We start from the raw sequence: 25,617 nt of genomic DNA, 5'->3' as shown, positions 1-25,617 counted from the left end.
CCGGTTCAAAACGATTTTTCACTTTCTCAAAGTACAATTCTAATTTTTCTTTTTTCTATAGTAGTTTCTTTATCCCTAGCATTCATTATGACAAAAACCTATAATTATTTAACTCTTCAGGTACGATATAACTTTCAATTTTATGTGATACGATCAAACTTGTCTTTAGGAGATAAAATTTGATTCGTAAATAGAAATATTTAGGGTTAAGTACCAGCAACTAACAAACGATTATAGATTAGTACACTGTATGGATGTCGTATTTGAGGGGTTAAATTATTCCAAAGATAATTAATTTACCTAGCACCTCGCTGGACAATCACACCGATCGTTTTATGAGGCGGAAGATACTCGATCATGCGATCTAGAGCTGCGTTGCTATCTGCTCGAAGAAATCGATTCGTGTCTGCTGTTCTGTGAAGCAGTGGCCCAGCTATGTCATCGAAATCCTGTTGGAAACAAATTCTTGCTAAAATGTAGCGATGGACGATCGTAAGAGACGAAAATGACGATTAACAGTGCTTCGGCAAAAGTGAGTCAATTGTAACCCATAAAGTTCATTCTCTAATATCTAACAAGCTTGTAAACGTGGGTCAGAAGTAAAAATAGACATTTATAACGAATTACCTGATCTATGCCGCGGATTTGCGAAGTGAAAATATCGCTAGCGGCTAAGCAGGCAGCACGCGCGACCTGCGATCGAAGACTTTTTATTTGCCGGCCTAAAAGTCGATTTATCGTCGCTGTTGTGGAAATGTCTAAGTACTCCGGTTGTTGCTTCGTTATTTGGGATAATGCCTTTAAGCCTTTCATAGTGACTTCCCTAAAACGATGACCATAATATAAGTCTAAGATTTGATATGCAGTTGCATCTCTAATTGTTTTAGAGATATAGCTTTTCCCAGTCGCATGAGGCACTATATTTTATTTGTAGACGTCGAGTGCAAAAAAGATCGATTTGGCACGAAACTATGCGTTTGTTTATTTTAGCGATTTACCATTCTTTACTCTCGAGTTGAGCAAAACATTGTTGCACTATGGGCTTCATTTTTTCCGGCTTTACCAAACTTCCTTTGCTTCGGTATTTTCTCATCATGCGAGGTACTTTTGACGGCATTCGTTTGGGCAGATTAATCGGTTCTATAGTTGGAGTCTGAACATGGATATTGCAAATTTCTATATTATGTATGATATGCGGTATACGGTATTTTAGAAGATTGTTCTTATAAGCTCTTATACCTCGATTTTTAAAATTCCCGGTTCTGTGTTCGTTTCACTGGAACTGTCCCGACTTTGTCCATCGTCCAATAACGTATTACTCACGTTAGATTCGTTAATGAACTAGAATCGAATGTTTCAATCAATAGCGAAACACGAGTAGAATATGTATTTAATTTTGTGAATTTTGCAAAATTGCGTACTCTGTGGGTATTATCATCATCATCATCGTCATCATCGTCATTATCGTTTTCGATTAATTCAGCAGCAGTCTCTAGATGATTTTCAACATAATTGGGAGCCTCCGTGGAATGAGGTCTGGATGCAATAATGATCGTTTGTGATTCCATACTTTTCGATTCCCTACGGGACTGACTCGGCTCCACTGATTCGACGAAGTCATCATCGCCCTGCGCAACGGGAGAAACTGCTCTCTCTTCGCTCGAATCTGCCGACTCTTTGTTTTCCAAGTCAAAACTCTATAAAGGGGGTAAACATTTGGTTAATTACAACTTACAGTCCAACGATCATTTAGTTTCTATCTCAGTCAACTAACCAATTTACGCGAACTGCTGTTAGAGTTACGCCTCGGTGATTTTAACGCTTCGAAATCGTTGGAATTCCGACTCGACGATCGACTTGATTTTTTAGGGCTGCCGGATCTCCTCGAAGGCGAAGCTTGCACTTCCTGAAAATCCGCATGCAGATCGTCGGTAGACGCCTGTAAATTCTCACTCGTCAATATCCGTTCGTTCGATAAAACGGACACTATAGATCTTCGTCCCGCGCTCGCTCTCTCTTCCGTTCCTTCGGCGTCGTCGGAAGTACTGAATTCGCTACCGTTTTGATTTTCGTGGCACTGCGAGTGCTCCGAATTTCGGGACGACGAGCGACTTCGGATTCTCGATTTCGTTTCCTCCTCGCTGCTGCAGTCTTTGGAAGTTTCATCTTCGTTCGACGTGATCGTTGGCTCGGTTACAAGCTCGACCTTCTCATCCAACGTGATCTGAAAGTGAGAAAATTATTTCCAATATTAAAGGAAGCTTGTTGATCGTGTTTGCAAATGGTACTTACGATAAAATCGACTGTGTCCTGCTCGGGAGGACTCGATTGACCAGTAATAACGTCGAAAGCCGAGTCCACGTTGGGTCTTTCGGGACTAGACGATCTGCTTTCGCTGTCGTCTTGAGTATCGTGATTCTCTTGTCCGACGTGTGGCGCGCAATTATTTTCTAACGCATCCGACGACGACAGTTCCTGATCGTCTATCGAAAAGTAAACGAAAGAATAAGAAAGCAGTTCGAAAGGAACAATTATACTTTAGTGGAATATTTCACGAATTTCGTCTGGCGATATTCTAGCATTTCGAGCTTATTGTAAATTAAATGGAAACCGAGATCTCGATCGAACTGCTTTTAGATAGGCTCGTTCGAGCGTGGCATGAACGCTACAGGCAAAATATTGATTTCGTCCCTGCGTTAGGTCTAATGCTTTGCTCGTCGTCCGAGGTTAAGAACCTCGCGTTCCAGTTAGTGTACTTTCGATCGCACTGGCTACTATCACAGGCCATTTTCTATCACTTTAACGATCAAAATTCTATTGCACGAACGCTCCAACGACTGTCCAATTGACGCCACGTACATCGTAATCTATAAACAAATAGCTGACTCCAGCGAACGCTACGTTCAAATCAATGGAGACTAGACAGCATTGTTCGTCCTTCGCGAAATCACTGTCGAGGTTGAATTTCATGCTTGTGTTGCGTGCAAGAGAATCGAACAGTGTTAGGGGCTTTTTGTTACGACCACCCAATTGATCCGAAAGATTAAACTCTTATTACTTGTACATAATTTAGTTGGGATATTTCAGAGTTTGCTTTTAGGGCAAAGTTTCATAATAATTTTTAATTTCAAATACCTTCGATCCGCGTCTCTATCGTATCCGGCGTCTGCACTCGGTAGCTCTCATCCGGTAAGAAGTGATGCTTGTTCTTTTCGTTGTACTCTTCTTCGTTCACAGCTTTATCTCTAAAACAAGAAATCGAACAATTCAAAATAATAGGCTTGCGTTTATTAGTCTCACGGGACTCTAGGATGACTTCTAGAATGATTTCGAACACCTGTAAAGTTCATATTTTTTGTAGTTTGCTTTTAATTGGTGGAAGCTAAATAAACAATTGATACTTGAGGTCAGTTGCGGTTCTGAAAGTCCTGCAAGGGTTAACGTCGCATGGAAGTTTCTCTTGGCGTGCTTATAGGACTATCTTTCATGCATAAAATATGACGCTGATGAATGTCGAGGACAAAAGTGTTACAAACCCGCGTAAATACGATCGAGTGCCACACGTGTGATTTCTTAAACTTCGAGCCTACGGTTCGCGCGTTTAACGCTAGATTTACGGTACTCGTAAATATTATTTGTTAGCAATTTATGTTGAAATTCATTAATGTAACTGTCGACATGGAGGGTTTCGATAGAAATATGTGAAAAGTGGTGGGGATGCTGGTGAACCTCTGTTAACCAAAACGTACATCGTATCGTTGCTGTTGTTTAATGTTAATGGGATCACAGGCGTCGTGTGAGCGGTTGTAACGATCGTTGAAATCGAATCTTCGTCCTCCCTCGCTACGTCCACCGATTGCCTACACCTAAACGCGCAAGGACAATAACGAAGAACCGCGTCTGCTATTTTGTATTCCCTTCTTCTGGATTTGGCAGTCTTCTCGTTGAAATTCTGATCCTTTTCGGGCGAGTTGGGGTCTCCGTCTTTGAAGACCGTGACCTTCTCGGTCTCCTTGGCCTCGTCGGGCCAAGTACAATACTTGAAGATCATTCTCGGCGTTCTTCCTTCATCGATCGCGATCGGAAGTCTTTGGTTTCGGGTGGGTGGTACCATTTACACAGTTCGCGAACATTATTCCCACGCAATTAGGTCGTTTCATTCTTCGCGGTTCACCGTTGTGTCGCGACTTAATCGAATGTTATTGTACAGTTAGCTTCTGACGACGGTTCTTGACACTCTCGTACCATCGCGAGTCACTTTTCTTCGGAAACATTACTCGGTTATTTGCCCCTCTATTACCCTGCGCGGTTATAGTAATTAATATTGTTCTTACACGTAAAAATTTATTTGTTACAAAGTTTATACAGTTCTTTAATTAACGATAGACCTTCTATCGATTATTACAGGGCAAAATTAGTGATGCAAGTAGGGTCAGAGAGATTCTATGACTCGAAATAAAATGTGTATTGGAGGCTTCGTTTTGGAGAAAAGTGCATTCGAAAAATCAGTTCGGTGATCGAACAATGGCGAATAGTTTGCGCGGTTAATTCGTTCAGAAGCATTGTAGGATGTTTAAAGGCTAATTCAAGATTTAAGATAAAAATTAAACTTGCTATTAAATGGCTGAATAGATCTACTTTTAATCTAACTGTTGGAAATATGTTGCTTGTAATTTTTGTATGCGTTACAGGACTACAATTTAGCAGAATTTGAATTTAGAATTCCAATCGTATGCCTCTGAAACGGGATTCAAATTAACAATTCCGTAACCGTTACTCCAAAGAGATTTCATTAACATGCAAATTGCAAATAACAAAAAGAATCGTCCCCTAAAACATTTCTAATCGTTGGCGAGAAATTGTCGAAACTTCGAAGCGGTAAATTTCGCGGGTCGAAACGTATGCAAATTAAATTTCTACCTCGAACTTCTAGAGGTTATTGTGCGTTTCACGTTTATCTTGCTAAGGTTAACGAATGATCGATTAACAACCTGTTATGAAATGTACTATATCTGACGGGACGACTGTAATTTCGACAGTCGAAGTTTCTGAACATCGCGACACAAAATGCATGCATTTTTACAGTTGCAACGATGCTTCTTCGGAAGAGATGTATGGTATGCTTCCGGCATATGAATTATTCCGATCTCTAAAAATATATGCCAAGTTCTCGATATTTCTAGACAAAGTAGCAATTTTCTTTACTGTGCTTTAGTTTTCTTTACAATCTTTTGAACCAACGACGTTCGATTATTTGTCGGAACCCGCTATGGTACATTAAATTACTTCGTAGCATTTCCACTTCCTTTAAAAATGAAAACTCTAAACCATTCCTAAAACTAAAAATGAAATAAAATTGTTATATATAAAATACAATATTAATTTCTACAGCTTTATGTGGATGGAATCGATGCATATTACATATTAACTTCGCTAAATACAAATTAATATGTAATATACTGAAGAAGAAACGAATTGCTAGTATTTACGACCGTGAATCGTTGTTAGTAACATTTAGAAGCGCACGATATCGGTTCGAAGAACAAACTCGATCGTCGAGGAGCGTTTTAATCGCAGAACTCACGGGATCGTTGATAAACATGCTTCCAAAGCATTCGAACGCGTTTAAGCGCGATCGAACGCAACGAGTCTATGCAACACGAAACGATCATTAATTTTCCTCGTGACGAATAATTCCATCGTTGACGACTATTATCGAAATAAGTAAGTTTTCCAAGTTTCTTCGACGATCACTTTCCACGGTATCCGCGAAAGCAGAAAATCCAAAGGGGGCGAACAAGCGGAAACGAGCGTAATTTGCGACGACGCGACAAATGACGAGGTACGCACGACTGTGCCCCGTATAGACGTCGAGCGTCCCGACGCTGACCGCTGCCCCTTCCTTCCAGGTAAACCACCCACCTCCCCCCTACCTTTTCTCTCTTTTCCCTTCTACCATTTCACCTGTAACCACGCGATACCTTATCGAATGGCTATACACTGACCGTAACCACCCCCACCCCCCACCTACTCGGACGTTGGGGTGGAAACTTTACCTAGGCATACGCGTTCCGAGGTGAAAATGACCAGGTGTTATTGACTGTTGCTATTTCTTTTCCTGTGCTGTCTTCTTTGCTGATATGTTCGACGACCATATGAATACCACGCGACGTTTTTTTATTACAAGATATTTTTTAAATACGAATTTTTTTAATATTTCATTTTAAATTCATCTTATCGAGCATGCAAATTCTACGTCGAAGTATAGTGTCCGCTGGAATTCTCCGGCTATCTTAATCGGGAGTTTCAATTAATATGCGTTTAGTATTCCTCGTTTCACTTGTTTAGAGCTCGGGGAAATCTAATTGCACTTTACGTGGCTTCTCACGCGACGTTCGTAAATCAAGGGAAGAGAAACGAGATCAAGAATGTCTTCAGCATATCGCTTGCCCGTTTATTCATTGCATACGATTGTATTTTTAAGCGATACCTCGTGCATAATCGTGACCCGTTGGCGTGCCCGTTCCAATTTTAACTTTAACGATTTTTTAAACAAAAGTCGACTTAAAATATATAAATAAGGTAAATGTCCCCGTTATTAACCGGGAGTAATGAGGCATAAATTGTGTATATGGAAATGAGTATCGCATTACTGTGACGATAATACCCCCATAAAATTGACTGTGTCGCCATTTGGAGATAAGAAAAGACCCGTAGCAATACGAGCCATAAAATATGATCTACAGTTCTTCACTCTTTCGTTTTTTTTTCTTTCTACAAATAATATCCTGTACGAAGCCACGTTGGCTTCGAAAAGTAATCAATACCGAAATAATTATACCGTTTGCTTACGATATTGGACTGTGTAATAATTATACGCAACTATCTACAAATAGTACGCCAGCATTTCAATTGCCGTACGAATATTATGAACATTGTCTTGTATATTGATCAACGTATACTATTACAGTTGAGTTTATTTTAGGATACAATCGATCTCACAAGATGGCTGATAAGAAAAAAGAACCAAATAATATGTCTCGTGCGTAGTCACGTACTTTTTGACATCGAATCGATATTATTCTACTGAGAAATCGGTTAAAAAATAGTATATTACTTACATGTCGTACATGGACACCGCGTGCACTTCGTTTGAACCCGTTCTGGCGAATTGTTGGCGATGGTATAATTGCGACGGAGATAACGAGCGTAACCTTCTCCTGTAAGGAGCGTCGACACATATCGCAGGGAAATGTTCGTTCGTCTGGGCGTCCGATGATATCAACTCGACGTCGTTAATTTTTTGCGCGGCCGCCTCCTTCGTTCTACGATAGAATCTTGTCTGTAATGCATTACGTGTCTGTCAAAATTATTCGATATTTAACTAAAACAAATGTTTACTTTTCATTGGCATGTTTAAAATGCCAATGCAAACGTAAGGTACTACGTTTGCAGTCAGTGATTGATACTTACTCGCGATGGCGTGTTTCTATCGTTAATATCTTCTCTCTGGTTAAAATCTATTTTATTGTAAGTACGCGTCAATGGCGTAGGGGCAGTCTGTAGCGTCCGAAAAGAATTTTCGTCCGCAAACCGTCCCTCTCGTTGCGTAATCGTGTTGTACCTGCAAAAAAAAACATGAAAAGAAATATTAAAAGACTATTCTGTCGCACAAATAATTGCAGAATCATCCAGAATCGTTTCTACGGATGAAGTTTATACGTACATATCGTGCATAACAAACGTTTGTTGCTTGATGCTTCTTGGCAACGATGGCTGATTACGTTCGATGGAATTCGAACGACCATACCTTGACCTGACGTCGGATCTCCTTTGACACCTATCCTTCTCCAAAAATTTTTGATAAAGCTTAGGGGCAACATCCGAAAACTCGCGACTCGTGTTCTCCGAAATATTCTGCAACATTAAATACGTTCTTAATTACCACGCAGTTAATACTAACAATCATTTATCCTCGATTAATTTTTTGAAACTTACATTGCAATCCGTGTTAGCCAAATGTTTAATCGAACGGTAGTAATACGTGCTCGTGCCGCTCTCCTGTTGATTTTTTTTTCTTCGAAACATAGTCCCTCTGCAAATGTATAGTATTAATCGTGCAAACAGCGGTTAAATTTTTTGTTTGATCATCTATCGACGTTTTACTAACGATTAATACCTGACGTTTTCTTCTTGAGAATTTATGTGCCTGACGTCCTCTACGGCGTTTCTCAATCGTTTCCTGGATTGAGCGGCAGTTGACTCTATATTAGTAGATTTAAACAGCACTGGTATCCTGGATTCCGTTTTATTGGTATTTTCCTATAATGTACGCTACGTTATATTTTTTACGTTTTTCACGTAGAACGGAAACATCTCGAGAAACTTACGCTTCTTTCGAAATTCTCTTCGATGATATTCTGATAACTCGTGGATTCTCTTATGGACGACTGAAGTCTCGTCTGAGTCTTCGAGTTCAAATTAGAGCTAGTACCTTCGCCTATATATGACAAGTTACCAAAATACAGGTTTTGCTGTCTAAATTAACTCGTTTACAGATCATATTCACTTTTTAAAAATACGATTACCGTTTCGGACATTGGTGTTTACACCTCGAGTCGCTTGCAGATTAGTTTCATCTTCGCATTGAAGATCCTAGAAACGACACGCGCTGCGTTTATATATTATAAAGATATACTAGGTTCGTAACAATTAATGATAGAACAGTGTGAGATGTGTAACCTGAAATAGTTTTAATAAATGCTTGAAATTTAAGCTGGACATGATATCGACTGGATATTATACGAGACGTTGACTGCCATCGGTACATTTCCTCGATAAAAGAATAAAAATAAATCGTCGTTTCGAAAGAATTTTCTCACACCGTTGATCCGATAAAGCGACCCCGTAAAGAACTTCAAAAATAAAAACGAAACGGATAATTTCAGTACACCGATTTGAAATTCGCCGACGAATAAGTCAAAACGATTAATCGTTCAAATCTAACGTAGGGTGCAATTTACAGTTTGAGAAACACCTTGTTTCCTTAATATTTGTTCGCGAGTCGTTTGTATACAATCATGATTTGTTCGACGATAAACGTTAGAAATACTGCTACTTATCCGGCGTGCGACTTATTTATTTAAATCGTAAATGCAGGGTGTAGAGTTGAAACTGTGATTTTCAGATTACTCGAAGCTGCTTCGATATAATACTATTGTACCCTCACGAACACTGTTGACCTCGTGACACGCGAGAAAACGTCAACCTGGTCTTAAGCTTGCCCGGCTCCTTAGGCTTGCATTTCGATAATGGCCTCATCAAAATTGTTAATTGCCATTTGCATTTAACGCGACGGTAATACACATACTGGAGCTATTGATTTGAACTCATTACCCAGCTACCGTTCATTGACGTCAAGAATGATCGAAATAGAACACAGTCAGATAGTCCTAATATAATACTTATAATCATACCTGATCTTCCGTTGAAACTATTTGCCAAACCACAGGTTGATCCGACTTTGGTCGCATGCCCATTCCGAGAGCAACAAAATTAGGTCTATCAATCCATGGATTCTCAGTATAGCTTGCATGTTCGCTCCTGGAATAATTTAATTCGTAGTTAAAGTCTTAAGAAGCGTAATAATCCTCGAGTTATGTTTTATTATCCGCTTCCTTGATATTATCACATGTATTACGATTCGAATATAAAATCTTTCTCGGTGATAAATTTCTCGTCGATAAACCTTCTCGTGAACCGCTGCCCTTATGGGAACTTAATTTGATAATAGCTAGTCGGGGTACAGTGATTCAGAGGCACGATATAATGCGGTATACGCGTGTTGTAACAATCATTGTAGTTTGAAAAAAACTTATGAATCAATTTGCGACAATGCCTGTGCAGTTTTACGATTTAGGATATTACCTTGGATGTTTTTCTGTTTCCGATCTCGTCGCTATAATTTGTCCCTTGGTACGACCGATACCGGGCGAGACCGAACCGCTTCCGGCCACGATCCAATCGACGTCAGGACCTGAAACAATTTTATCAAACTCCTTATATATCTTCCTGTAATTTCCTCGCTTATCTCTACTATTTTTAATCCCCAAGACGAGGATCACTCAAGTAAATAACCAACCTGTGGCTATTTGTACGGTGGGCGAAATTTGCAAGCCGTACATAACGAGACCATCGGCGGAGACCAGAGGCAACGATTTCCGAGCAAGCCGTGCTCTGATGGCAGACATCATCGCCTCCCCGTCGTGATACCCTTCCGACGCGCGTTTTCCAGCTGCTAATACTTCCTACAAGCAAAAAAGTCCCCCCTAATATACCGTCCAACATAATCGGAAGCTGTACAACATTTGACACCTTCGACATCAACAGGAACAAAGAAATACCTCAGATTCGTAAATTTGCGCCAGGACAGCTAACGTATCCAGCGCAGCCTGTCGAACCCTGCGACGTCGATCTCTGACCATCTTGGCCACTTTATTTGCCACGGTGTCCACTTTGAATTCCGTGCTTGGGAACGTTACCAACGAGAAGATCAACAATTGCAGGGTGTTCTCCCGCGTCTGCGATAAACACAGTTCAACGATTGTTGGAGTGCAAAGGGCCCGCTTGAATATGACTTTGAGAAAAGGAGATCACCTTTGCGTTTCTGGCGTTCAAGCATTGTGGCTGCAGAAGCTGCTCCAAGAGAAGGGCCGGTCTAAGCCTCAGCATCGCGATCCTGGCCAGCTGAGCAGCGCTCGGGCCACCTTGTCTCGCTAAACCCCAGGCCAACTGCGGTAGCCTATTCTTCAGGGCGTCCTCGCTCACCCCAGCTACGACTACCTAATACGATATTTGATATTTGAGAGTTAATAATTTTATGACTGGAAAAAGTTGCTCGATAGCGATTCTATTGGGTTCCAGTCAAATAAATATATACAGGGTGTTCGGCCACCCTTGGGAAAAATTTGAATAGGAGATTCTAGAGGCCAAAATAAGACGAAAATGAAGAATACCAATTTGTTGATTGAGGCCTCGTTAAAAAGTTATTAACGTTTAAAGTTCCGCCCGTACTGAATTTTTTTCTCGAAAATGCGCAAGATTTCGGGGGTATGTCTATTCACCAAAAATGATTGTAATTGACCCCCGCAACCGGAAATAATTTTTCCAGAACGATTTGAAATTTTTTTTTTCCGTCGATATATTTCACACCTTCTCGAATTTTTTTCTAGAAAGTGGGTAGAATTTCGAGGGTATGTCCAATGACCAAAAATGATTGTAATTGACCCCCACGACCGAAAATAATTTTTCCAGGACGATTTGAAATTTTTGAATTTAATTGTTAATAACTTTTTAACGAAGCCTCCATCAGCAAATTGGTATTCTTGATTTTCGTCTTATTTTGGCCTCTAGAATCCCCCATTAAAATTTTTCCCAGGGATGGCCGAACACCTTGTATATTTTACACTGTAGTGTGGACGTTTCTGTTTCTAAATCTCCGAAGAAATAGTTAAGAAAGCAATGGGCGATAGTAAGTTAGCATTTAGATGAATCTAGAGGTGCGAATTTACTGGTTGCAAAGGTACCTTTGCCACTGCGAGGCCTGCAGCAGCTACCCGACAGCTCCTTTCGCTGCCCAACACCGCATGCAAAAGAGATCCTAATCGCGGCTCTATCGCGATCAGCGCTGAAGACGTTCGCAAAGCCGATGCTACTCTCTCCAGGCCTCTGACACGAGCACGCCAATCTTCCTGAAACGAGATCGAATCGCTATTAATTTAAGGACCCGAGACTCGTTGACTGTCGCTATAATGATGTATCATTGAAACGTATTTATCGTACGCGCCATGGAGTTCCGTAAGTTCATTGGAATTGCGGAAAAGTCATTGATATTGATCACTTCCGTGTAAATAGAGCCGAATCGGAAAGTGAATGCAGATGTTAGTGCATTGCATTCAGACTTGCTGCAACGATCGATAATGTTCGCTCGTCGGCTCCTGATTCTTATTCAACGACATCGCATATAAATGATAATTCCCGTACGGAAGTTTTCGTGAATCGTGATCAATATGTATTTTTCCACGTCGATTATCGGATTCCTCTGTTAACGTGCTGCGATAAGATTTTGCGTTCGATCGTTCGTTTCAATTCGACGGTGTGCAATTGCGCCATCGTGAACAATTTTTATTGCTTATCAATCGACCCTCATAATACCGATTCCCCGTTATTCGAGTTCCCCTCGGGTCTCTGACCGTTCTCTCGTGTCTTCGCGAACAGTTTCGAACGAACACGAAATGCAAAACGCGGACATTACGACGAGTTTTGAAGACGCCTCGCGAGGCATTAGTCGACGAGATTTAAACGACGCTGAAATCGCGACGGATTTGCATATACATCGAAACGACGATTTACTGGACCGACATGGCACGCAACGCGTTCTCTAATTATTTTCTTGTTACCCGCGAGCCGCCGTGCGTTTCCCCCCACGGCTTCGATGCATATTGTGACACGGGGAAATCTCTCTCGTTTTTCATTCGCGGAATATTTATAGTGATCGCGCACGAGGACTGTTTCACCGTCGCGGCGCCACGTGGAAAACGAAACAGCATGCATAATGCATAATCGTTGCCGTTTCACTGCCGCGAAGATACGAACATCGCCGGGGTAAAATGTCACCTGGAAGTGTGATCAATCTACTTAATTAGACGACGCGGAGAAAACACTAGCAGAACGGACACTCAAAGATTCCGCGCGCGAAGAAAACGAGGAATTAAAACGTCACGTTGACGCGCGTTTTTCTCGGAGGTAAACGAACACGCTACAAAGTCGAAAGCATGGAACCAGGTGGCTTGTTATTCATTCTTTACGTAGCATGGACGGGGACAGATTTCATTACTTAAATCCTTCACGTCCAGGGACTTTCACGATTAAATATCCGTACAGGCTGTCCCATGCAACTGGGAAAAATTACATCTCTAAATGATCCAGCCATTTCTTGATTTTTAAATATTATTTAATTAACGTTCTCGATCGTATCTATTCCTTTTTTTGATACCGATTCGATTTCACAATTTTCGACGTGAAAGACCGGGACGATGCAACCTTTCTACGTACAACGAGGGAACGTAGAGGCGTTGAATCATTCATTTCCGTGTGAAACGATTTGTTTTACTTCAAAAAGGGTAGATTGCTCGTCACGGACGATCGATATTAGCGATCCTTTTATAGTTCTTATTATACTCAAAGCACCTGGCCACATTCATAGAGAAGCGTACGGCAGCCTTGAACTTCTGCTGAATGAAAGGCAGACGATTTCACGGTCATGAGACGCATAATCGCATAAAGCATTCATTATTTTCGCTGAAAATACTATTCGTCGACGTCGAATTACTAGCGCGATAAGAATATGTATATTCCTAACAGTTTATGGATACCTGGTGTACAATTTTTGTATACTATTTTAACCAGTAATTTATTATCTATTTTTAACGAAATAGTTTTTAGTAATTTCTATTCTATTATTTCTGTTCATCGATAGTATCGTATGTGCTCGATTTATAAAGAGTTGGATCGAAATAAAAATAAAAATTTCACCGCAAAGCTTCTTGCTACGGGTTCAGAGTACTATAGATCCTTCACTGTCAGAGTTCAACAGGAAACCGGTCAGTCAGTGTCTCGCCAGAAGGAAGAGCGAATATTTACCTCGTTCTTCCCGCGAATGCATGCTTTTTCTACGAATTCCAGGCCTAAACTACCCGTTTTGCGAAACGATTTAACAGAACGGAAATTCGTGCGACGAGTTACAAACAATTTTATCGTGGATTTAACGTTTAACGTTCGTTCTTCCCGATAAACGTGCGCGCCATGTTTAAGAACCGCCGTAGAGTCGTTGGCCGATTTTTGAAATGCATCGTCGTCTGTGGTTTGATGTTTTTTGTTTCAAAATTGATTGTTCTTCTCGTCAGCGAAGAGGATAAGCTGGTGCCTACGATGGACGAATTGAAAAAATTAATGGTACGTGTATTGGAATACGATTAATCTATTACGATTAATATAATTTTTAAGCTCGACGTTTTTAAATTATTAACAAGCAAAGCATACCGTTGTTTCGAAACATTATTACATTTTCCAAGGTTTGAATATTCTCGTTTAGGTCGAATCTGAAAATGACAATTCCCAACGGCTATTAACAGTGAAGAATACTTGCCGAAGATACAATCTCGGTGTATATAAAGAACCTGATAAACTTGCAGGTTTCAAGCACCCACCTGCGCCGCAATATGCTGTTTTTTATATAAGCAGGTTCGTTGGTATTCCAAACTCAAATGAAACTCTAAATGGATTTGATAACGAAACGACGGCTGTTATTAAACGTACGAAACAAATTTAATAACTTCGTCAACAATCAAGGTTTTAAGTAACTGCGTCGCTACGGCGTTATTTGTCAAACAGATCGCACAATCTATCATACTGTCCAATTTACAAAGCCGGTAGCACAACATGGATTTACAACTTATGTCTTCTAATGAACGTGCCCGAGCACGAGTTAAACAGTGGAAAGGAGCAAATATCGACCATCGCAAGAAGGGTAATACCGGAACTCGAATATCCAGCAGCCGACGAGGTAAAGCTAAATCATTCTAAACACGCGTCGAGCTAAACATATTGAGCATTCGCCGGTCGGCTCAGGAAATTAACTACACGGGACGGTAACGTGACTGGAACCAAACGATCTTGAGCAAAATTGGCCCCGAGTTAAGGGAAACGTAGACCAAAGATAACAGTCTTCGAAGATTCGATAGGGGGGAAAGATTGTCGATAAAAAGCATTGATATTTTTCTTCGCGTAAAGTGACAAACGACCGTCGAAGCGTTAACAAAAGAAAACTGATGTAGGCTCTAAAGGCAACGAAGAAACTGCTCGTGGTAAGGCACCCATTTGAGAGATTACTGAGCGCGTATCGCGATAAGCTGGAAAACTCCGTGGCTGGAAGGGAACACGGGACACTTCACTTTTATCGGAAATACGGCGGCAAGATTGTTCAAAAGTACCGCGGTGAGTCACGGCAAAATATCGATCGTGATATTCCTTTGGTCGTGCGAACGGACTAACACAGAGTTCGTCGCTCGTTCGCAGACAGGAATTTCACGAAACCGCGAGAGGATCAAGCGATCAAACGTGACGGTGTAGATCCGCCGGCTGGAATCGAGCCGACGTTCCGTGAATTTGTACGCTATTTGATCAACACCGACTTGGCTAGTTACGGGGACGACCACTGGATGCCCTATTACCTCTTCTGCACGCCGTGCATCGTCGATTATGATATTATCGCGAAGGTATGTTTAGATAACGGACCGTCAAATGCCCTAAGCTCGGGTCCAAGTCGAGGCAATAAACGAGGGAAGTAGGCGTTTCAAGAATCGAGTGTTCTTCGTCCATTCGATCGATTCCAGTCCCCTGTTTTACTTATGCACGGATTCGTTACATTTACGACGCTTTACAGGTTGAAACAATGTGGCGAGACCAGATTTACACGATCCATAAATTAGGACTGCAAGAGGTAATTAAGCCAAGATGGCGACATAGCGGTGGTCACTCGAATGCATCGAGGATATATTTCAGTCAACTGAACAGAGATATGGTGCACAAGCTATACGGAAAATTCAAGCTGGACTTCGATCTTTTCGATTACTCGCCCGACGTTTATTATCGATACGCAACTTCCGTTTAAATTTTTTGATTAAAAACAAAAATACAAATTGAACAACGATCTTGACAGTTCAATTTCATTTTCATAAACAGCATTCTCTGTAAAAGAAACGTTATATGTAGATGCTGTCGATCAACAAGATAACGTATAATGAGTTCGCAGAGAACCGTCTCGATTTCAATCACGCTACCAGAACTTTTATACATCAGCGCTTCGTCTCGCTTTTCCTAGTTCTTTCACCCCCGTTCCTTTCGTTATATTTTTACTCGTAATTTGTTGTATTTGTGAACGAGCAAAACTTTCGAGAACGTCTTAGCGACGACACGTAACCCTGAAAATTAATATAGTTCTTTAGCGCTTAGTGAGTTATTCGTCTCTGTTAATTTATTCCGTTCGGTAGCTCTAAGGGTAGATTTAAAAGAAACCTTTGCCTCTATCACACTTTTACACAATTATGCAATTAGTCTCTGTCATGATACATGCATGCTTGTTTCTAATTTGCATATCAGAGACGTTACAATGATAAAAACAATAACTTACAAATCTGTTTCGATTCTTAAAATGCTTCGAGACGGCGCCGGGGGACGCCATAGTTAAACAATGCCGCGGTATTTCGTTTATCGTCGCGTTAATTAATGCGAGCCAAGGGGGAGCCATCGACTTTAGGACAGATCGTTCTGATACATTACAGCGAGGTAAGTAGGTCAATCGATTTTGTCAGCAAAAGTTCGTCGCGTGGCGTAACGTGATTTAAACTCCATCAATTAGGTCCACGTATGTATGCTTATCGGCTAAACACGTTTCTTTGTTTTTGCCGTCGAGTCTTCCGGCAATTTTCGTGCAGAACGCGTTCGACGTGTTCGTAAAAATATAGAACGGATTCGATTAACGTCGTTAAAACATCGGGAAATATTTTATGAACGAGAAGATTAGTAACTTAACTTATCGATCGCGTAGACACAAAGTATTGCCATCTTGTATCGATCAGCGTTAGGAATACGGTAGAACCTCGATTATTGCACGAGAATCTCCCTCGTTTCATGGGTATCGACAAATGGAGGGGAGTGGTCGCTGAACACCGAGTGAGATTGGGGTCTTAAGAAGGGACAGACAGAATTGGCTAACAGAGAAAAGAAAATTATTGCACGCAAAATAAAAAGGCAACCAAATACTTTGGCTAAAAAACTCGCTGAAACAATGACCATTCGATGAGAGAAAATTGAAAAAAATACATCGTATCGCTTACTTTGTTGTGCAGATCCTCCAATATTTCTTGATCGACCAGTCCCAATTCCTCCCAGCTCAATTCCTCCGACACAGTACCCGCCTCGCCAACATTGCGAACAGCACTGCCAGTCTTCTCGATTACACTTGCGACCGCTTTATCTTGATCACCATTCGCGGTCAGTTCGCCAGCATCGCCATTACTGTCCCCGATCGTCGCGCAATTCTTGAACTTCGTAGCGTCCCAATTCGAAGCATTACTTTCGTCAATCTTCGAATCCCTCGCGAGAGATCCCTCGGCTTTGTCGTCCTCCACGAAAGAACCAAACGTATCGTCCATTTTCTGTAATGAGACTATCTCCTCGACGCTCTTCTTTTGCACGTTCCTAATTTCCTTTCTATCCTCCGGCTCCTTCGAATTCTCGATTTCATCTTCGCTAAAAGCCTCCAAGTTCGCTGAACTCCCAATACCCTGTCCACCAGTCCACCCTGTCTGAACCAGCGTAACGTCTTCCTTCTTCGCCTCTTCGACTCTACCAGCGATCGCAAACGCCCTAAAATTCTCGTTTTCCCCGTCCTTGTCCCTCTCTTCCTGTCGACTGTTCCTCCTCTTCCTCGGCTGTTCCACGGGCTTGTTAACGATCGGGCTGCTGGTCCTCGCGAGGATACTCTTCTTAGGGCTCAGCTCCGCGTTGTGCGTGTAAATTTCCCTTTTCGGGCTGCTAGAGACGGACCTGGCGGCTCTAGACGGCTTGCCAGATTCTTTGCGAGGACTGCACGGCTGCGAGGATGGTCTCTTACGGGTGTTGGGCATCTTCGTCGTCGGGGTGACGGGGACCGGGATCCTGGTCTTCGGGGTCGCCTCGAGGGACTCCGTGTCGTCGCTATCCGGGGTTCTAAGTTTAACTATTTCACCCCCAAAGTGCACCCTTCTCGGAGTCTTCCGTCTATCAGGGGAAGCGTCCTTGGTCTCGTCGTTTCTCAGGTCCGTGCCGCTCTCGTCGTCCTGCTCCTTCTCTTCCAAGATGGTCATCGTGATCGCTGTCTCTTCGTTGAATTTAATCTCGGTTTCCAGCACTACTCTAGCCGCCGGCATGGCTCCGTTGTTAACCTCGTCCTCCTCTTCGGCGATGCCGGACGTGTCGCTGTCGCTCTCCCACTTCCTGTCCGGGTCTTTCGTATCCCCTTTCTCGACGCTTTTACCGTCGACGTCTATCCTCTTCCGAGCCCTCTTCGCGGACTTGACGTTGTAGATCTTCGACAGGATCTCGATGTTCCGTTTCAGCTTGTTGTCGTAATCCTTCAAGTAGTTCTCGAACTCCTCCGTGCCCACGGCGTCGCGGATCTTCATCAGCGACTTCAGTACGGCTTCCTGGTGCGGCACCTGAGCCAACCGGGACGCCAGAGCGATCGTCGTGTCCTTTACGAGACGTTCGCTGGGCGACGGGCTGCTGGACGATGGGAACAACAAGGACGGAACGCTCAGAATCACCCCCGTGGTGACGTTCGTTTGAAAGGAGTCGCGCACTTCCGAACGGTTCAACCCATCCTGAAGAATCTGCAAGAAAACGCGCAAACCGATCGATGCGTGTATCGGATAGTGGGTGGGAGAAGGTAATCTGCAAGGTCACCGCGTGCTCGGCGCTCGATTTACGCTCGTCCGAAATTTGGACGAGCGGATAATTGGTAATCGATTTAATCGTCAGTGGGTAACCTTGACGAAAGAACGAACGTCGACGTAAAGAGACGGTGGAACGCAGAATGAGTCGACTAACAAGAAAAGATACCAATCTGGATACTCGGAAACTTACTAAGCTTTTGGGAATGTGTAAAGCATACATACGTAACAGTCAGCGAAATTTCCATGCTTCGTAATTGTACAACCTTGTTACTGAAACGGGGAACCCCACACGTTTTGGGTGAAACAGAGACGAACAAAACAGATTTAAGAATAACGATCGCACCTTTTTGATCGTATTTTCCCTGTCGCGACTATGAATGAGAAAAACCCGTAAGGCGTCCAAAGCACCCTTGCGAACAGCCGGCGCCGGGTGGCCCAAATTATTGACCAGCTCTGGCACCACTGGTTGCATGACCTTGTCCACGATGTCAGCGTTCAAAGTCGGCAACACGTCTATGAGCACGCGAAGAGCATGCTGTCGCACCTCCCATTCCGGATCACGCAGTCTCTCCGATATCTCCAGGAACGTGAGACGCGTGTCGACCTCGCTTGGAAATTTCCTAGTGCGTACCTGTCCGGGACAAATCGAAATTAGTCAGTCGTCGTTATAGAGAACGCGGTTAATCTTGAAAAATGAAAACGCGTGACCCAGAGTTTGTGGATCTGCAATTAGATAGAAAATAGTTAAGAAAATCCATCTTTTTGTTTTTTTTTTTCTAGAGCATACAAAGTTTTGATATTTTATAAACCTCCAAGTCGATCATTTTGATATTTTATTTATCAGACTTAAACCGCAAACACGGTCGGTCGCAATACTGGTATTTCGATTGATCATGTAACATGACTATACCAACCACGTGCTCCCAGAGAGGAGTGAGCTGTACAGGTTGCCCGTTCGATGAGGTCAATGTCATCTTTCGAGGAAGTCGTTGACGATGACCTCGACGAGACGGACTCGCAGGAGCTGAGTAGAAATCGAAAGGCGACGATCGGTGAATCGTCGAGGAATCCTTTTGGGGCTGCAGAAGCCCCGAATTCGTCGATCCTGTCATAGATGACGAGTACTCGAAGCACTCGGACATACCACCCTACGTCTCGTCCCTGGGGAACCGCGGACCCTTCACCATCGCCCTTGAAAATCGCTTTTCTAGTCCTTCGCTGTTCATCGGGTCACACGAGGATCAACCTAATCGACAAATTTACTAGATATACAGAGTGTTCGGCCGCCCCTGGGAAAAATTTTAATGGGAGATTCTAGAGGCCAAAATAAAACGAAAATCAAGAATATCAATTTGTCGAAATCCTTGGTAGAACTTCGTTAAACAGTTATTAAAAAATTAAATTAAAAAGTTTCAAATCCTCCAAAGTTGACCGAACACTCTGCATATAATTTTGTAAATGAAATTTTCTTACAACAGAAAATTACGCAGTAATTTCAATGATTTTTATAACTTTAATTTAGATTCCAGGCGAATCAATATGTTCAGCCTTAGGTCCTGACTTCCGCGTTAATCGATCAACGATATTCCCTTTCCTTCCGGCACATGCTACGTACAAATGCATAAAATGATTGACATTAGTACGACTTTAACCACTTAGCAACTGACGCATCCAACTTCCGGTTTCAGTTACAGAATCAATCACAGTAGTCACGCAACGTGTTTCAATATAAATTTAAGCATCTCTAGCGCACATGGGAACATCTTCCTTCTTCCCTTGAATCGGTTCGATCGTTTACATTTTACAAAAATCGCAAGTACAATTCGTTGTAAAGAAAAACATACATTATCAGATAAGTAATTCCCCTTTTTGGTAGTGTAAGTCTTAAACTTCTATTACAGAAAAATTAAACAAGAGATTTCGGTTCAAATAATAACTTTCCAGTTCGCCGCCTGTATGCTCGTTTAAACCTATCGCGAATTAAACGTGCAAAAGGTTTTTAATCAGGCACTGAAATTTTCGGCGCATAATTCTCGTTTCGTTCGTTACGAACATTTATCTGGCCCGGTAGCCGATATTTTTAAGGGTAAAAAAGGAACGAATCGAGGCGAAGTCGCAAAGTTTATCATCGAATCTCGCGACACGAACCCCGCATAAAAGTAGTACACACGAAAGGCGATTGCATAATCCAAAGAAAACGTGCGTGCGTCTGGAAAGTCCAGAGAGGAAGGGGTTGTCCTCTTGCGAGGCCGCATAGGGTGAATACTTATCCATCGTACTTAACTCGATCTAGCGTACTTTTTTTTATTCTAGCAGTCCTTTTTATTCAAACGCAAGACAGACTCAATATTCATTGTAAAATTGTTTAATTACTGCGTTGATTGCCACGACAGTTCACCAAGTCTAGAGATGTCCTCGACATTTCTTCAAATTATAGTATAAAATGGAGAAATATTCGATAATTCAATGGTGCACCTCTTATTTTACAGCATTCCTAATGGTAGTAACATTATGTCGTTATGACAGTGTTTTCGTACTACACTTGTACATAGTTATAAATTCCATCTGTAATGAATTGGCAATTGCTATTAAATAAATTCCATACAGTAAAATTTGGAACATTTTAACAATAATGCAGAAAATACTCTCGAAAACCAACTTCAATCAAAGTTCGTGGAATTACCTAGTATACCTACGTATAATCGGTTTATCATACTTCTGTACACAACCTTTAAGAGCGAAAATCGATATAAATCGATAACATCGTTAAAATCTGGTTTACGTTGTCAAAAATGAAATTACGAACACGACTCTTTCACTGTCCGTTTGGCGCCTTTTTACCGATACACTTTCCTTTCGGCTTATTTATCACGTGATCGTAAAACTGTTACATCCACGTAAATCGACAACGCTATCGAAATTAATTTACATAAATGATAATATGTACATACAGAGAAATGTGTATTTGCATCGCTATAACCCTTATCGTTCGTGAACTAGTAAGGAATAATAAACAATCTTGGTTGATAAATAACATAAATATTTTTACTCTGAATCGTCACAATCGCGGTAACATTGTTTTGTACACGAAGAGTATACAGTCTATTTTTTTCGAACAGCAATATATCTTTTCTACGCGTATGAACACTTTTAATTGCAAAATGAACCCCTCGAAAACCAAGAAACATGATGTAGAAGTTGATGTTACAAATATTATGTCAAACGTTAGCTCTTAAAATTTGATTAAAATTAAGAAATTTACAGGAAGTAGAGTTGATCGATTCGGTTTCGAAAAGGTTCAAATTACAATGCTACTATATTATTACAAATTAATACGTTCGAACGTACAAAACTAATTGACTTACTCGTGGCTGCGTGCACAGAATGGACTGTACATTTTCACTGCAACCGCACACATATCATAGTTTCCACATCTATAAGCCGGTTCACTGTATCGTACGCGTTTTTCGTTTCATTTCGAACACAGATTCGATGACAAGCGGCGCGACAATCGAAACAATCATCCGGCAGGAAATTCACTCGACGACGGCCGACATGTGACTGCCGCTACTCGATTCTCGAAGCAAGGTGGTTTTGCAAGCTAATATCGACCACCCTCTCCCCACTTCTCTAAAAATGATCTTCTACAGGCACATACGTATATTCTAATCACCGACGGAGCCACAGAAACAACGGTCCTCGATAAAAATAAATACGATCAACAGGGACAGGTGCATCGAATCCATCTTTCGTAAACTGGACAAAATCGTTCGATCGATATTTGACGAATCGAAGTTTTCCCGCCAATTAAAATTACGTTACGTTTTGGTATCCTCGGTTCGAAAACTTGCGTCTATACAAATAACAGAAACATCAACTAATGAGTTTACTGTTCGAATAATTCGTTTCGTATAGATATATTACAACAGGTACAAACTTTGGTTAAATAATATCGAAGCAATACGCGTTCAAGTAGTAGTTAGCTTAAGTTAATGTTTTCATAGGGTTTATTCCAACGGTGCACTCTTATGCGCGAACGTTGTAAATAAGAACGAAACGTTTGAAACGATTTCTTATTTGCATCTTCAATGTTCAACGGCAAATGACAAAATAATGTATGTTTTAATCATTAAAACAAAATGTATAAAACATGCGTTGTATTCAAATTAATTTTAAACGAATAAAAAAGGAAACGTACAGTTGTACGACTTCGTTACCGATTTCAATGTGTCAGCAGTATTTGGTTTGGGTGTGAAAACACATGTTGTTTTCAGTTTGAAATCATTTTAATAACACGTAAACATTTATAACTTTATGTTCTTTTTTCAACGAAAACAACGAAAAGAACGATAACAACGAGAAAACAACGAAAACTATAAAAATAAACGCATGCATTATGTATTTTCTTCTAACGGTTAAATAAACGTACATTATTTTATTATTTATAATTAAAAATATACATATTAACAGAGCACGAACAGAAACACTTTTTAAATATTTTCTCGACTATTCACAACTATACCTTGAACTGCGTCATAAAAATTCTTCGATTATTGCCTATAACGTGACATTTGTTTATATATAAATATAAAATAACCTCGGAAGGAAGGGTATGTTTTACGCTCTTATGATTACGTTTTTTTTTGTACTACTAACATTTTGTACTGGATTCTGTGAATATAATATCACTGCATAGCTCACCATAGCAATGGAAAGCACTGTATTCATATGAATAGGAATACTGAATATGAACCAACTTAATATAGCAGTAAATACTAGCTCTAATGCACTTGCAAAAGTCTTTACTATCGAATTCAAATTTTTCAAGAAGAAACTTGTAATTATTCCAATTGCTGTATTATTCAGCATAATTAAAATAACTTTTGGTTGCAGAAGTATACTGGCATCAACATTACTAAACATATCAGATATGTCACTTTTTGAGATAAATATTACTAGAAGAATAATAAGATTCCAAAAAATACTGTCACTGTACATAAATACATTCTGTACAAAAATACTAATTTTCGATCTGTCTTTAAGTAAATATTCAGTGTATACTCCGGCCAGGCAGGAGCAAATTGTCTGAAAAAATTCAAATATTGATGTTCAATTTTATCAATGGTGCACGATAAGCAATATTGTCAAACTTACTTGAACAAATATGAAAATTATATTACTATTTAAATTAACTTTGGTATTAAATATACTGGCATCAAAATCCAAATCTACGTGTTTTACCATGCATCCAATGGTTAATATTATTAGCGAAAACCATTGTTTTACAGACAGTTTTTGATTAAAAACAACCTGAAAGACGTAATGTTTGTAAAAAATGTATTTTTACTTTAACATAAGATGCAAAGAAAATTTTCTAGAACATACCTGGAAAATAATTCCTGTCACAACAACACGAAATTGCAATAAAATGTAATAAGTTGTTGGATCGAATGCAGCCAAGTTGATAAATGCCAGATTATTGTATAAGCAATATAGAAATGAAGGTATCATGTACAGTAATAGCACTAGAATAAATAAAAATAATATATTCAATACCTTATAAAAATATTATTATTGTCTGAAGAAATTGATTAAGAGAAGTTTTATTCGTACGATAGTAACACAACAGACCAATATTAAATTAATTGAACAGCTGTTCAAACATAATGTCTTACACAAAGGTGACTAATTACTGACATATCTTATCTTATACTCTGTTTATTTTACATATTTACTCCATTAGCTAAAACCGCTCAATTATTAAGAAAATTTCATTGTAGATTCAAAATTTGATTTTATAATTATGGAATAATTTTAATTTTGTGGATAATACCTACTTACCTCTTTTATTCTCTCCTATGCTTTCACAAAGATTTGCAATACTATTACTAAAAGGAAAATAATAATTAAACTGCTCCAATATAAAATTCGTACTAATAACAAATTTTAAACTACATAGATTTTTATACATACTCTTTACAATACAAGATTGTTGAAGTAATCAACTTCAATACTTCTGTCATCAACACCACCATAATGATATTGAAATCATATGATCCATTTCTCTGTGACCAGGTTACAATAATACCTGAAATAAAAATAATCTTGCAGTATATGTCACACGTCAGAAGTTAATTGTTCAATTTGATTAACTTCAACGTTAATATGAAGAACAACAAATACAGACAAACACTTTATAAATGTTCAAACCGATGCATACTAATAATATTGTAACACTCACGTTCGAAGCCGGTAAAATAATATATGCTTTGTTAACGATAATTACATGAAATTTTATATTCGTTCTTTCTAAACGTAGTTATTGCTTCTGTTTAACAATTACTAGCTAATATATTACATGTAAAAAGAATAGATATAAAAACTTAACCACACATATATACCTTGATTTACGTAAAGTGCCATATATGAAATAAAAATGGCGGGACTCCATCTTCCCGGGAATAACTCTCCCCAATTGATGGAACCCATCGCGAACTCTTCTCACTCAATCTTGTTATGTTAAGGACATTCATTCGTGAAGCACTTATCACGACAGTTACTTCCCACTTGGAAAGCTTGATAAGAACCGAAATCATAAGCCGTGATAAGCGCTCATCATTCGCCCTGAAATTCAATTGAACACTACACTTCGTTCGACGAGAATAGGTATCATGTGTCTTTATCAGTCGATTGTGAATATGTACGTTCAATCTTCATCGGTTCAACCAACTTTAAATGATGTTATTATTCTTCTGCATAATTATATATTTTATTTTACAATTTCATAAAAACACTTAAACGCATTCGTAATGCATTACATAAAATTTATTTACATATAACTGAAAACTTGTATTTAAGTGCTTTACAATGCACTAAAATTTTTTAAAATTCTAATCATTCTTGTTGTTAATAACTATCCCGCTATTTGCGTTCATTACTCATTGTGGAAGCACCTAAATAGAAAATTTCTAATATACACAGAATTCGTTATACATATCGTGAAATATATTACAATTTACTATTGTTACAAGTATTAACAATGCTGATAATATCTACAAGATTT

General features: G+C 40.1%; 3 protein-coding genes across 8 annotated transcripts in view; 1 reads left to right on the top strand and 2 right to left on the bottom strand.

The window, feature by feature from the left end:
* Nucleotides 1–22,048, bottom strand: part of LOC143340802 (uncharacterized) — a 29,574-nt gene extending 7,526 nt beyond the window's left edge. For all 4 annotated transcript variants that reach the window (XR_013079509.1, XM_076763113.1, XM_076763123.1 and 1 more), the window contains exons 1-25: nt 21,920–22,048; nt 19,469–19,800; nt 18,898–19,185; nt 16,956–18,491; nt 11,586–11,750; nt 10,657–10,842; nt 10,404–10,580; nt 10,142–10,307; nt 9,928–10,036; nt 9,477–9,603; nt 8,589–8,655; nt 8,391–8,500; nt 8,180–8,322; nt 7,999–8,095; nt 7,727–7,917; nt 7,474–7,624; nt 7,122–7,342; nt 3,136–3,245; nt 2,293–2,483; nt 1,775–2,224; nt 1,422–1,697; nt 1,240–1,341; nt 999–1,153; nt 628–823; nt 301–449 (exon numbers count right to left, since the gene is read on the bottom strand). Coding sequence is in view for 3 of the 4 variants with exons in the window: in XM_076763113.1 (XP_076619228.1) it covers nt 301–449; nt 628–823; nt 999–1,153; nt 1,240–1,341; nt 1,422–1,697; nt 1,775–2,224; nt 2,293–2,483; nt 3,136–3,245; nt 7,122–7,342; nt 7,474–7,624; nt 7,727–7,917; nt 7,999–8,095; nt 8,180–8,322; nt 8,391–8,500; nt 8,589–8,655; nt 9,477–9,603; nt 9,928–10,036; nt 10,142–10,307; nt 10,404–10,580; nt 10,657–10,842; nt 11,586–11,750; nt 16,956–18,491; nt 18,898–19,185; nt 19,469–19,696 (5,591 nt within the window). In the remaining variant the exon portion in view is untranslated. The remainder of the gene's footprint in view (nt 1–300; nt 450–627; nt 824–998; nt 1,154–1,239; nt 1,342–1,421; nt 1,698–1,774; nt 2,225–2,292; nt 2,484–3,135; nt 3,246–7,121; nt 7,343–7,473; nt 7,625–7,726; nt 7,918–7,998; nt 8,096–8,179; nt 8,323–8,390; nt 8,501–8,588; nt 8,656–9,476; nt 9,604–9,927; nt 10,037–10,141; nt 10,308–10,403; nt 10,581–10,656; nt 10,843–11,585; nt 11,751–16,955; nt 18,492–18,897; nt 19,186–19,468; nt 19,801–21,919) is intronic.
* LOC143340884 (carbohydrate sulfotransferase 11) lies at nt 13,610–15,768 on the top strand. 2 transcript variants are annotated; one of them, XM_076763274.1, is made up of 6 exons: nt 13,610–14,013; nt 14,153–14,301; nt 14,452–14,623; nt 14,895–15,054; nt 15,136–15,335; nt 15,503–15,768. In XM_076763274.1, the coding sequence occupies exons 1-6, from the start codon at nt 13,864–13,866 to the stop codon at nt 15,728–15,730; spliced, it is 1,059 nt and encodes a 352-aa protein (XP_076619389.1). In that variant the 5' UTR covers nt 13,610–13,863; the 3' UTR covers nt 15,731–15,768. The 2 variants fall into 2 exon arrangements, with proteins under 2 accessions (XP_076619389.1, XP_076619398.1); XM_076763283.1 differs by having other exon boundaries at nt 15,136–15,403; nt 15,503–15,689.
* Nucleotides 22,049–23,171: 1,123 nt separating the features above from the next.
* Nucleotides 23,172–25,601, bottom strand: Senju (UDP-galactose transporter senju). Of its 2 annotated transcripts, none has more exons than XM_076763293.1 (6): nt 24,956–25,601; nt 24,528–24,642; nt 24,396–24,442; nt 23,940–24,079; nt 23,709–23,864; nt 23,172–23,639 (listed from the first exon to the last, which is right to left on the bottom strand). In XM_076763293.1, the coding sequence occupies exons 1-6, from the start codon at nt 25,041–25,043 to the stop codon at nt 23,172–23,174; spliced, it is 1,014 nt and encodes a 337-aa protein (XP_076619408.1). In that variant the 5' UTR covers nt 25,044–25,601. The 2 variants fall into 2 exon arrangements, with proteins under 2 accessions (XP_076619408.1, XP_076619415.1); XM_076763300.1 differs by lacking the exon at nt 24,956–25,601 and adding an exon at nt 24,796–24,949.
* Nucleotides 25,602–25,617: the final 16 nt, after the last annotated feature.

The sequence above is a fragment of the Colletes latitarsis genome, chromosome 1 (assembly GCF_051014445.1).
Source record: "Colletes latitarsis isolate SP2378_abdomen chromosome 1, iyColLati1, whole genome shotgun sequence".
NCBI classification, from domain to species: Eukaryota; Metazoa; Arthropoda; class Insecta; order Hymenoptera; family Colletidae; genus Colletes; species Colletes latitarsis.
Note: the sequence above shows the minus strand (reverse complement) of the source record. Positions and strands in the feature narration are given on the sequence as shown.